The sequence below is a fragment of the Nanorana parkeri genome, unplaced genomic scaffold (assembly GCF_000935625.1).
Source record: "Nanorana parkeri isolate BGI_ZX_2015 unplaced genomic scaffold, ASM93562v1 scaffold710, whole genome shotgun sequence".
NCBI classification, from domain to species: Eukaryota; Metazoa; Chordata; class Amphibia; order Anura; family Dicroglossidae; genus Nanorana; species Nanorana parkeri.
The window spans coordinates 49,040-63,075 of NW_017306978.1; the positions used below are offsets into that span (position 1 = coordinate 49,040).

The 14,036-nt window shown below is 37.1% G+C and overlaps 1 protein-coding gene across 1 annotated transcript in view; it reads right to left on the bottom strand.

Annotated features, from left to right (window-relative positions):
• The window catches only part of FSTL5 (follistatin like 5), a 447,340-nt gene that overhangs the window by 24,865 nt on the left and 408,439 nt on the right, over positions 1 to 14,036 (bottom strand). The window contains exons 12-13 of the mRNA XM_018563909.1: positions 10,784 to 10,933; positions 2,887 to 2,994 (exon numbers count right to left, since the gene is read on the bottom strand). Coding sequence (XP_018419411.1) covers positions 2,887 to 2,994; positions 10,784 to 10,933 — 258 coding nt within the window. The remainder of the gene's footprint in view (positions 1 to 2,886; positions 2,995 to 10,783; positions 10,934 to 14,036) is intronic.

Here is a 14,036-nt window from a genome sequence, read left to right on the forward strand (position 1 = left end):
TTTTGAAACCCAATCCAAACAAGGGTGCAATAGTTAGTGTTTATAGGTGTTACAGAACAAATCTGGCTTATGCAAAATGCTCCACTGGTATCTCAAAGTGGACTCATTGTTTTCCAAATATACCTACTACTGATGTTCTACAAGCTTTTAACAGAGCATGGAATACAATAACTGTGTCCACTTATAGAGACATGGTATTAAGAGTTTATCATGAAGCTAATATTTCTCCAAAAATGTTTTATCTTATGGGACTTAGTTGTTCTTCTAGAAGTCTCAAGTGCGGGCAGGAATTAGCAGATTTATATCATGCTATTTGGAGCTGCCCCTGCCGCTTGGGCGATTTGTGGAAGTCTAGATCTGCATGGAGTGAGAATCACTCCTGGATGTAGAAAGTTATTCTCTATTATATCTTTGGTGGGGAAGAAAGCAATCCTGCAACAATGGATATATTCTGAACCACCTTCTTTAACTCTCTTTCTGAGCAAGTTGATGCTAGTATTTCAAAATGATTAAATATTGATACCCAAAAGTTTTCTTGATGTATGGGAATCATTTATTGACTCTTTGCTGATTATTACAAAATGAAAATGTATGCAATCTGTGGTACACTAAGAGGATGATTTCTAAGGCACGGTTCACACCTGGGCGTTTTGTAGCGCGTTCCTATGCTCTGCAAAATGCTCAAACACCGAAATCCAATTATTTCCTATGGGTATGGTTCACACCTTTGCTACAAAATGTCCTACGCCCAAAGAAGTACAGGAGCTTATTTGGGGCATTTTTGTCGCGCGTATCCATAGGGATACAGCAAGGTAGCCCTCAAAAACGCGTGACACGAAACGCGCGACAAACGCGCATATTCGATACGCCTAGGTGTGAACCCAGGCTAATGGTCCGCTGATAGATATAGTGTAGTGATGACATTTTCTTTTTTTTTCTTTGATGTGCTAACATATTTTATTTTTTTATATTGTTTTTGTTTTACTTGGTCTTAATAATAATAAGTATTAAGAGTAAATTTCATTTTTTTATTTCAATTTTATTTTGTGTCTTGTCCCTTTTCATCCACTGCAGGTCCAAAATGGCAGCTAAGGATTGTACTTTACTGAACCAAGGAATAATAGATAGATAATATTCTTATAACTTACGGAATAAAGTAAAGCTGTGTTCCCTTAAATCATCCAATCATGTGCAAGATAACATTTTTATTTTTCTGCACATGACTGGATATTCAAAGTGAGCACATCTTTACTTTATTCACTGAATGAAGTTTAAGTTCAGTTTGCCCATAATAAATTCTCTACTCTGGAGTGCCTGGAATTCTAGAACTGGGTATGCTAAACACTAAATTAAAATAATCCACCACATAGAAAGTTTCAATGATACACAACTAGTGAATGCATAAGGATTTTTAGCTATTATCTATACATCCCATACTAAGTGCACTGTGCATAAGAAAAACTCTATAGAATTATGTTAAACAGCTCTAAATGGGTTAAATATGTCGAAAAGCCTCTCTCTAGAAATTTCCTGTTCCTGACAGGCAATCAGACAATCGATCTCTTGTTATGTTTTTAAAGTGATTTATTAATTTGCCAAAGGCAAGTGTAATTTAGAATGACCGAAATTTGTAAATAGAACAGCTAGAATTAGTAGATGCTTGTAGGACAAAATATTCTAATTATGCATGAGAATCATTTTTTTAATTCTTTTTTAGGAACCTCATCGAACCCACTGAGAAAAGGTATGGTTTCTACATGTACTATAATTCTCCACAGCTATTCAGAGTGTTTGATCCAGCCATGCTTTGAAAACTATCTGCAGGCTGATCTAATATTCTTAAACCACTTTGAAGTAGAACTTCATAAAAGAAACATGAAGAACAATAACGTGTTTTTATTATTCTGTGAATGTTTAGATGGAAAAGAAAGGTATGAGAGACTTGGAAGCTCAACCTTTGTAAAGAGAACACTTAAAAAGAAATTGTAACTTTGAGTGAATTCTAGAATTAAGCAAGAATTTTAGACTAAAATGTTTTATCCAAAACATGGCTACAAGCCATTGTTAATAGGTTGAGTTCCCTGTTTGTTTTCCAATCCACTGTATTTAATTATCAAGAATTCTCATGAATATTAATTTTGTAAATGTTTTATTATTTAATAAAACTTGTAATAGTGAATTCACTTTAAGAAATATGAGTAGCCCGTATAGTATCATAATCATTACTGTGCACTCTGTGTGTTTCAGTTTTCAGCCTCCCCATACTTATTTTGCTCAAAGGTCTTTACCATGACACTTGCATAGAACAGAGACTATTTTACTTAGGGCTTGTTTACACAGCTGCTGTTTCAGTTTAAACTACTTTTACCTATGTAAGTCAATTTGAATGGAAAACTTTACGCTACTCTGGACGGAAATAAATATTGTGACATTGCATACGCTTATCGAAACATGCTATGGGGAATGTGTGCCATAATCAAACTTAAAGGTGGCCCAGTGAAATGTAAAAGTGTTTGACTTTTTTTGGCCAGGCAGTGTATATTCAAGGTGCAAAAATCAAAACAAAAGGTGTTCAAATTTTTAAAGTTCATTTTTGTTAGAAATTAGCCACAGCCTGAGCAGAAAAGTCTGTCCACTGCCAGTATTCTGTAGATAAGGACCCACTCTCTCTTTCTCTCTCTCTCACCCTCTCTCTCTTTCTCTCTCTCTCCATCTCTCTCTCTGTTAGAAGTAAGATGTATTCAGCAGACCTAAAATGAAAGTGCAGATGTCCTTTAATGCAATTTCAATTCATAGAAATTGAAGTCTCACTGACTCACTGATGTCAATGAAAAGCGTATATAACTCAACATACATATACATAGACAGAAGCATACATATACATACCTGTAAAGTAGAAGATGTTTTCTCCATGTTGCCCCAACTTAGTACCCAGACTTGGTCATGCGACTTATCATAATGTAGTTTCACTGGGATGGGATCTGTATTCACTGCCTAGAAACAGAGTAATATTTGTGAATCCTTGTTTAAAAAATAGGTAAATATTATATCATATGAGTTATTAGTTATAAATTAGCACAGCCTGTCATGTAATGTATTCTGATATGTCCGCAAAGCAAAGGTCGAACAAGTCATCATTTGCCTTTAATATTAATGCCTTCAGTAATCTAAAGCCTTATAGTTGCTACCACACTTTGTTCATTAATGCTAGTGGTGAGTTGAATGTCTTTAAATTCCATTAGGTTGGATGTTGGTTAAACCCAGCCAGAAACCCCTAAAATCTAAAGAGATAAACTGCTAATTGTTCAAGGAAATCTGTCTAGAAATAAATACAGGGGAAGCCATTGTATAACAGCTAGGCAGTTAGCATTTTAAGTTTTCATATCCTTTCAGTGCAGGTTTCTGTAAGTGTAGTAATTCATAGCAACCAATTAGAATCTACTTTGTTGCAGTCATACCAGTACAAGATGGATTCTGATCATTTTCTATGGGTAACTGGAATCAAACACTTCAGCTCCGACACCAATTTTTGCTTTCTCTTATGGGCATCTTGCAATAAATCTTTCATTACTTAAGATAACAAAATAAAACATATATCTTTTTTGGGACACAAAAGGTTTTTTTTTTTGGCGATACTGTGTTGAATTTTTTTATACAACCCATAGAAAAAATGGCATCTGTAGCATAAGTGATTAATAATTAGCACTAACAGCTCTTCATTGAAAAAAGCCATAGACTAATTTGGAGAATCATTCAGGAGCAGGCCTTTGCCACAGTACAAAACGACCACTCTTGAATTATTAATTTAGCATGCCCTTACCTTTCAAGGAGAACTTTTTTATTCTTTTACGTGTATTCTCTTCCTGTTGGAGCAGAAGTTTTTAACTGATTGACAGACTTTAAAGCAGTCCTATCTCTTGCCTAAGCTTAGTTCTGAAAACAAACACTAAAAAAATGTCATATAATAAAGGTGCTGTATGAATTATATGAAAGAAAAGAAAAGACTTTGTTGACTGACAGCTATACCCTTCTCCAGCACCATGCAACATGTGTCAGTTTTCAGTCCTGAGCATAGGCATGTGACAGATCAGCATCCATTGGAATATTATTGCCAGACATTGAGCTTACATTTTTTGCTCTAAATAACAGCACACACAGCCATCATTGTGGAATAAGCCTCCACTATTACAGCAATTCAAAAGTGCAGATTTAGATTTCTAAAAATTGCCATATAAGACTGGTACTTTTAACAGAAATAGAATGTTTATCAAAGAATACCGTAATTTAAAATTGCTTTACTATATTTATATAAAAATGATTACAGCAGATATGCTACTTGTACAATTTAACAAAATGTTATGTGCATTACATATCTGTGCACAAAATATAAGGTCTTCAAGAAGAGCTCCAGGAATTACCTTTAAAAAAACTGTAGGATTCAAAGTGTAACTGCTTTTAAAAGTATCATTACACTTTAAGTGCAGTGTAGCAATTACACTCACCTCACTGATGTTCCTCTCAAAAATGCAGATACCTCCCAAAATACAGATCTCTGATCTCAGATCACCACAATGATGACCGCATAGACTTTAAAATAATAACATAAATTCAAATAATAACATAGAATGAAAGCAGAATGCACAAAAACCAGAATCAAAGAGCTAACTGTACCGATGAGTCCTAGGACAGTTTTTGTAGCATATAGGAAGACGTTATTCTGTCAAACCTGAAAATGAACCTATAATCAATATTTATGCAATCCACAGCAGTGTAAGTAAAATGAAACATAATGCTCAAAATCAGCATATGACATTGCTATGTCTATTTTTAAAAGATAACTATGGGGTAACATTTTTATCTCATAGTTCTCTTAAGGGTCACGGGGGGGGGGCATATTCTAACCTCCTCCCATGACCCAAAGCTCAGTATATAGCGAGCTATTGCTCACTATATACCAACACCGCTGCAGCCGGGATGGATCCCGACAATGCTGTCGAGATCCACCCAGCTGCTTGAGTGACACCGGGCTCTGCCTATCTAGAGGCAGAGCCAACTGTGCCCGCCCCCTCCCCTATCCGTTCCTTCACTCAGCGCTGGAGGATTGAAGCGGGGAGGGGGGAATCCCTGTGGGGAGCGGTGACTGACAGTCACCGTTCTCTGCAGGGAAATGATCGGAAAGTGAGCGAGCGTTGGTATGCATTTACTCACTTCCCAATGTATAGACAGTTTCATTGTCACCGGTTGGCTTGAACTATGAGGTTGAGTGAAAATCACTTACCTCATAGTTCTCCTTTAACTGCAAATAATAGAATATGTTGTAAGTATTATACAAAACATTATAAGTGGTTATTGTGGCTATAACTGAATTATGTTAATTAACAATATTTCAGAAATACATGGAGACAACATATGAGCAACTTAATACTGTTCCACTATGAATCAGCTATAAATGTACTTCAATCTGTGAACTTCAGGTTCAGTTGATCAATGTGCTAAAACAGGTTGGATTCACATGGGTGTCAAAAGAAGACAGATGACTTGGACTAATGCCAACTGCATCTCAAATGAAAGAGCTGAGCAAGGGGCAGTGTGGTGCAGTACAGCTACACAAATATTTTAAGCAAGTTTTGGACCACCTATGTTATTAGAGAGTGTGAACGGATACTAAAACACAGTAGAATCTTAGCTTCACACACCACAACACTCATTGAACAGAATAGCTGTGGGTCAATAGTACTGCTCTAGCCTACCTCCGAAAATAAACAGGTAACAGCCCAGATGTGCTTATTCAGCAGGGTCCTTGGAACTAATCTCAAAATGTTATCAAATGTGAAGATTAAGTAATTTGTAGCTATACTAATAATGTTTATTTATTCAAACCAAATTGGTATTTGTGTTCTTGTATACAAATTGTTTACTGCATTCCTTTCTCATGTCATGTTCTACGGATACTTAAAATACTGACATGATGTTTTACTACATATATAACCAATTGTTATGAGTGGATTAGATAACCCTCTAATATTTTCCATTTACTTTACAGTTCCATTCATATGTGCTTTATGTTACACTAAGTATGCCTTACATATGCTTTACTGAGGTACAGACCTTGCAAACAAAATTCTGTTCTACAGGTTATCTCTGCATAAAAGGTTATATAAAGGGAGAATTGGATGGACATTTAACTAGTATAACATTTGCAGTTTTTCCGTCACTATGTTCCTTTTTTGTTTGTCAAGGAAGGTACCAGCTGGCTAATTAAGCACAGCTAATTTAAACTAATGATATAGATCCTCAGGATAATGCACTAATGACTAGTTGAGATTGCTGATGACACATAAGAGCACTCTTGGGCTGTTTCAACAAGACTTTCTTACATCCCAACTGAACAAGCATTCTGGCTCCCCAAGAAGATAGAGCAGTTGTTTATCCTAGACATGCTTTATTGAATGTACCATGACACCTGGACAGTTCCAATCCTATCTGTCCATTTTTACATTGCTATGAGGCAGAGGAAGTTTCACTATTTTTTAATATAGTGTTTTATAATTTTAGAAGGGAAGGATACAAATGATAAAATATGTATTTATAGGTATGTTTATGTGCATATGAACTTCGCTTATACAATCTTATCATTCCAACAAAATTCTTCTACTCAACTGAATTCAATGATCTTTTTTTCACTGGAGTGGCATTGGTTCAATAACTTATGGTGTCTTCAATCACACAAGCTCAGTTGATGTAATTGTGATGTAATTGACCATGTGCATTTGTAGCCTGGTGCAATTCTGTGTTTAGGATGGCTCCCAAACATAATTGGACAACATATATACAGAATAAATTTGTAAAATAATTTGGTGGTAGGAAATAAATGTATATACTCACTGAGCCTGATTTACAAAAGAGTGAAGTCAGCCCACGGTCATTTCAAACATCTTATGCTCAGTGAATTTCAAAAATCTAAACTCCTCTAAAATGTACATAATTAGATGTTTGTGTTGAATATAGCTTCATTTACGGCCCCATTGCTAAGGATGAGTGAACCAGGTGAAGTTTGGTTCACAGAGGGTTCAGCAAACCACCCCAAAAATCCATCAACCCGAACACAACAGCAAATCCCATTAATGCCAATTGGAGCCAAATCTTGTTTTGTTTTTTCCCCTAAGAAAATACCATTCAGTGGGGAGAGTGTATTTTGAGTTAGCTTAAAAGGAAACATTGAAAGTACGAACATCTTTTAAATAACATGCATGGGTGATGCCTTACACCTGCATGAGAAGTTGTGGATGCAGTACACTGCCTCTTTCAATAGTTACATTATCTGTTTACAAACAGAAGTGGGGTTCTGTCATTTAGCGACACTATAAGTACTGCTGCTAAATGAAAGATCCCTGCAGGCTACTGTTTGTCAACAAACCAGGGGATTTGTCATTTAGCGGTTTTGTCATTACAGTCACTATATGACAGTTTCTTGTCGACATCTGTTTGTAAACAAAGGGCCTGGACCAAGAATTCCCAATGCTGTGTTTACATTACAGGAGTGCTGAGAATCTATCATTTGCAATGGAGGTAGCTTTACATCATCAGCCAGAAGTAGGTAATTGTGTCTGCATATCTGGAGGGCCCCTGTTCTAAATTGGGCTTTCCGATTCCAATAAGTCCCCCCACATCCCTTTTGGGGATTTAGGATATGGGGATAAAGCTTTTGCCCCATCAACATGAGGACAAGGTGCTTTCCAAGGGGCGGAGGCTTTCCTGTATGCCTGGATAAGTTTCATTGATGAATCTTTAGGGGACAAAGCCTCCCCCTTGGAAGGCATGTTGTCAACCATGTTGACGCCCCAATACGACAACGTGTTGTGCCCAACAATCTTCAGCTGCAAATAACAGATTCCCTGTGCAACACTGACTAAATATGGTTGTTGGGTCAACATCTTCAGACATCGCTCATCATGACTGACTTGGATTTATTTGATTGGAAAATGTAGGTGACATTGGATTTACATAGGGGGACATTTTTTTTCAAATAAATGACTTTTTCAATGGTGAAAGAGTTTTTAAAAATGTATTTATTGTTTGTAAATGAGTAACAAGAGGTGCTGGGGAGACCGGATAACTGGAGGGTCCCCTTATTCTAAGGGAGCTTCCAAAATCCAATAAGCTATTGTGGACCTTGGGTCAGAAGAGAATAGTAGCTTGTCTGTCATGCTGACCCTTCTGCATCAATGATTTGAGCCACTGACAAGACACAAATATGTAGAAAAGGACCATGTGATTATATATGGTAGTGGGTCAGCATGACAATCAGGCAATTACAAATTTGAAAAGTGATGGTAGCCTCTCTATTTGCCTAATTTCATAGATCTGCCAATAATTATTAGGTTACTTCTAACATCCACCAAGTATGTTGCTCAGCAAAAGAAATTCTCTGTGAGATCATTTGAGTTCATCGTTGTAACCTGCAATCTTTAAGAGTTTTCTCCATTTCCTTCACATTCTATCACTATGGTGATAATCAAAAGGCACCCAATAAATCTCAGAACATTTATAGGCAATTCTAAATGTTAGTCAACAAGAACTCAGTATTTATGGGGTTATAAAATGTATGGAAATTAAATGTTCCAGAATGTAGACAAACATATTGTTAAGAGCAGTTTAATTAATCCGTCTTTCAATATAATATAAATTCAAAATCATGCCTTTAAAACATCCAAAAAGTTCCTATTCACTTCAAAATTCTGAATGTGAAAATATGGGCATGTGTTCAGTTTATGATTATGAAATAGCTGACTGAATTCTAATAAATAAAGCCAAAATAATGGAATCATTGCATTTATATAGTGAACAATTTTGAGGGCTGCTACAAAACACACATGTGATTAATCTTCTCTATCAAATCTCTTACAGCATGTAATAAACCACAGGCATTAATAAGATGTGCAATTTCTTAAGAATTGAGTGGCACAGATGCAGTTTGTGTGAGCTTATTTATATCTACAGATTTAGAACTTCAAGCTTAAACCAGTTCTTAATGAGAAGGTATAATTATGAGTCTAGATCTTCTTCTTAAATACTACAAAATCCTAAATACGCTAGTGATAGCCAGTAATGTTTAACATAAGTCAAATAAAATATCTGTTGGATGACATTTGCTATAAAAAAATATATAGTAACCTTCCCGGTCAAATCTATGTTGTAAAAAAAATCTTAGTGACATACTTTTAAAATTTTAGGGTTCATTTTTTTAACCCCCCTTTCAGCATTCTAAATTACTGCTATCCTGTGTCTCCGGATAGCTATATGATGGAAGTAAACTTTAAACTTTTAGCCAGATGGTACCTGGTCCCACCTTCCACTCATGCCATTTGGCCCGCGGCCTCCCCCTTATGTTGGCGCTCATGTGGCACAACTGGCACCTTTGCTCACTTGTGGTGGGAATGTCCGTTGGCACGGGAGTACTGGGGGGAGATCACATGCCTTATAACTGTATTGGGATACAGGTAATGTGTGTTTCACTGTGTTACAACAATGCATTGGTATTAAAGGGCCCTTGTAGTCAGTACAACAAAGTATTATTGTGCAATATAAAGCCAGCAAATATTCAAAAATATTCAGCATTGGACTTGATTTACTAAAATAAAAAAAAAACAGCAGGGATACACTTATGCTTAGTTCGCAAGCTCGCATGCACACACAATATTTATGTGCAGAGCAACCATAACTAATTTATTTATCTAACTGATTGTACACTGATGTTCAATGCATACAATGTGGTCCTAGCTTGCAGTGCGCATAAAGTATCCACATATTGTTCCCATTGTGCCTTCGGTTCCTATAGAGTGCACCACAAACTGCACATTGCACCATTTTTCTGAAAGCATGTACCATGCTAATCCAGAGGTAGCCAAACTTAAGCCCTCAAGCTGTTGTGAAACTACAAATCACTTCATGTATCTGCCTCTGGGAGTCATGTCTGTGTCTGTCAGAACCTTGCTATGTCTTATAAGTTCCACAACAGCTGGAGGGCCAACGTTTTGCTACCCCTGCCCTAAGCAATATACTGCACATGTGCCAAGTTAAAAGGCTTGTCAATATACCATGCACACTATGATAAAGTGGAAAAAATTCAGCACATGTATGGGTATTTACCACTGGATCTCATCTCTTCCATGCTCCAGTGAATCTCATACGCTGGTTAGCACTCGAGCATCTGTGCATGCTCACAAACCCTTGCACATGTGCAATACAATACCCATGTGTTTATGTTCACTGAAGCTTTATACATATCAATGATTACCATATATGCACTTGATATAGTTTTATTTCTAGAAGGTATATATAATTCAATTCGCTAACATTGCTTCAATAGACCCACATATATCTATTTAGGGAGATTAACCCTTGCTTTCTTACAAGACAAAAAGTGAGGGAAAATCTCTCCAATGAGACACAGGCAAAGCAACCTTTTTTCCTGGATGTCACAGGGGTAGAAATTAAGGCAAATTTCACCAATGGACTCACTACACACACAGCTGTTCTCTGAACACAGCAGACATACACATACACATACTATATACAGGGAGGTTTTATGTATCAGAGTGGCCTGATGAACTATAGATTTGCTGGTGTGAAATACAGAAGTACCAATGGGTAGGTGGTGTTCCCTATATACATTTTAAAATATTGTTTTATTGTTGATGGAAACGTTTAAGAGACTAATGAAAATATTTAAAAGTAAAATTAATAAATGTCAGTACAGCCTAAAATTGGCAACACAAATTACCTGCACAACTTTTTGCGCCTGTATATCCACAAGAAGAACCCTGTTTAGTTTAGGCTGAGCCACATATATAAATTTATCTTTTACATTAACAGCTGATGCCCATACGCAGCTTTCCATTTCAAGTCCCTCTATCTTTGGACACACTTCATCCTGTAAAAGAAAACATACAACTGTTCAAAAAAAACTGTAAATACATAAACTAAAATGATTTATGACTGTTTTGTTCACAAACAAGCAGATAAAAAATAATAAGTAAGATTCCTAAACATGGTTATCAAAGTATATCTAAGTGTATATTTTTTTTAGTTAAGGATAGAGCAGGAAAGGGTAAAACACCAATGTCCAATTTTGGGGAATTTTCTTTAATTCCTGTCCTGTAGATACAATATAAAACTCCCCAAAGTAAGGGAAATCCTGCCTTGGGCAATTGTTTCCAGAACAAGTGTTCCTATTTAAATATTTTCCTTTATTGCTGTTATGATAACTCAAAAATGTGTTTGTATTTGTCCTCACTTTCAAACCTGGTGACAATGGTCATCAGGGCAAATAGAGAGGGTGACTCGTCCCAGCAGGGACAGCAATAATGTTTGACAGCATTGATAACTCTTATCTCCTCTATCCAATACCTAAACTAAAAATATTTAGGTGAAGCAAAATAGGTATTGTAATTTTTTGGTATTGTCATTGCCTAGTGTACACCTAAAGGACTACAGTATGTGATCTTTCCATACTCAAAGAAAATATGCTCTTCTAAGTATAAGTCATGAAAATCATATCTGATGTGTGGGCATCCATAATGTGCATGTATGTCGCACATGTTAGCATTCATATTGTGCACAGTAGTGTTCCATTTGTTTATGGAAAAGAGAAAATTCAAAACACAGTTCCAAGAGATTTCAAGACATGACAAAAATCTCCTAAAACACCCCTGCACTTTGAGATGGCCATGCCATGCTCAATATTTTGGAACAAATCAATAGTGAAAATAGGACCATGTGGAAAAAAAATGTGTCCAACAGAAATAGATTTATGATTACACACTTGATATGCAATATGTATAATACAGTATAATATTTATTTATTATAGTACCAGATCGTCCATCACACTTGTTACTTTCAGTCCGGCTTTCGCCCCATACACTCCACTGAAACCGCCCTCCTAAAACTCATTAATTACCTAATAACAGCTAAAAACAATGGCCACTATTCCTTACTCTTGCTATTAGACCTCTCTGCTGCTTTTGACACTGCTGACCACCCGCTGCTCCTCAAAAAACTCCACTCGCTTGGCCTACAAGACTCTGCTCTCTCATGGTTCTCCTCCTACCTAGCTATGCGCTCCTTTAGTGTCACCTACAATTCTAACTCCTACCCTCCTCTTCCTCTTTCTGTAGGGGTCCCCCAAGGCTCTGTCCTTGGACCCCTTCTCTCCTCTATCTACACCTCCTCTCTTGGTCAGTTAATAACCTCACATGGCTTCCAATACCATCTCTATGCCAATGACACTCAAATTTATCTTTCCACTCCACAACTCACCCCCTCAGTGTCCTTGCGTGTCACTAATCTACTAACTGACATATCCATCTGGATGTCGCAACACTTCTTAAAACTCAACCTTTCAAAAACTGAACTCATGATATTTCCTCCACCCCGTGCACCTTCCCCCAACATTTCAGTTGAGATTGATAACACAACTAGCCAGCCCTCCCCTCATGCCAAGGTCCTAGGTGTCATCCTTGACTCGGACCTCACCTTTCTTCCCCACATCCAATCACTATACAAATCCTGGCGCCTTCATCTGTGTAACATCTCCAAAATACGTAACTTCCTGACCAATGAAACTGCCAAACTACTCATCCACTCCCTTGTTATATCTCGTCTTGACTATTGTAACTCCCTCCTCATTGGCTTTCCACTACACAGGCTATCCCCAATTCAGTTTATCATGAATACAGCTGCCAGACTCATTCACCTAACCAACCGCTCAGTGTCTGCATCCCCCCTCTGCCAATCCCTACACTGGCTTCCACTCACCCAGAGGATAAAATTCAAAATATTAACAGTCACTTATAAAGCCATCCACAACTCTGTCCCCGGATATATCTCAGACCTTGTCTCAAAATATCACCCTAACCGTCCACTCCGCTCTTCCCAAGACCTCCTGCTTTCCAGCTCCCTAGTCAACTCCTCCCATACTCGCCTCCAGGACTTCTCTAGAGTGTCTCCCATCCTCTTGAACTATTTACCACAACCTGTCCGTCTATCTCCCACCTTGACTGCCTTTAGGCATTCCCTAAAGACTCATCTCTTCAGGGAAGCCTATCCCACCTCAACCTAACCACTAAACCATCACATTCTAAAATAATTCATCCCCACACAGCTACCTCCTCATGTATCATTTCCCCCTCCTCTTTTAGATTGTAAGCCCTCAGGGGCAGGGCCCTCCTTACCATCTTGTCTTGAGTTGTATTGTGATTGTAATGTCTTGCTTATATTGTAAAGCGCTGCACAAACTGTTGGCGCTATATACATACTATGTAATAATAATAAAATGTTTTCCTTATCTGAATTATAAAGAACAGCTTAAATAAAATTGTGTCATTACACAATTTACAAACTATTACACAATATGTATAGTACATTACAATGGACGTAAAGGTTTGCAAGACTGACTTGCTTTGATTTAAAGTGTATTTCCACTTTTGCAACCATATTGGGACAACACCTATTTTATATTGTTACATGTCCTCGATTTCATAGGAAAACTTAATTTAAAAAAAATTGGTTATCAAATTGTTTGTATATCAGAGCAAGGGATGATCAGATCTGTTTGTATGAATATTTGCATTTCATCAGCAACACTGTTTGCCAGGTGAACCAAGCCACTGGTACTGGTAAAGGGTTCATTTCAACCCCTGACCTACTGGATTGTGGTTGCCATTTTAAGGAAGGAAAGTGGACTCCCCTCCCTTCAAAAAAAGAGATGTGATGAGAATCTAGGTTTTATTTACTAGTTGAGCAGTAGACAAAGACCATTATAGGGTGTAATTCTCTGCTCCCTGTTGCATCATTACCAATCTATAATCCTCTGCATCATTTGCTAGTAAATTACAGCAGGATTACATCTTTACTTGTTCACAAAAAGACAAATTTAAATATCCAGCTGGTGTAGTAAATATTAGTTTAGTTGTTATACACTCCTCACTGCATGGGACAAAGGGTATATGTACAACATATATTATAAATATATATA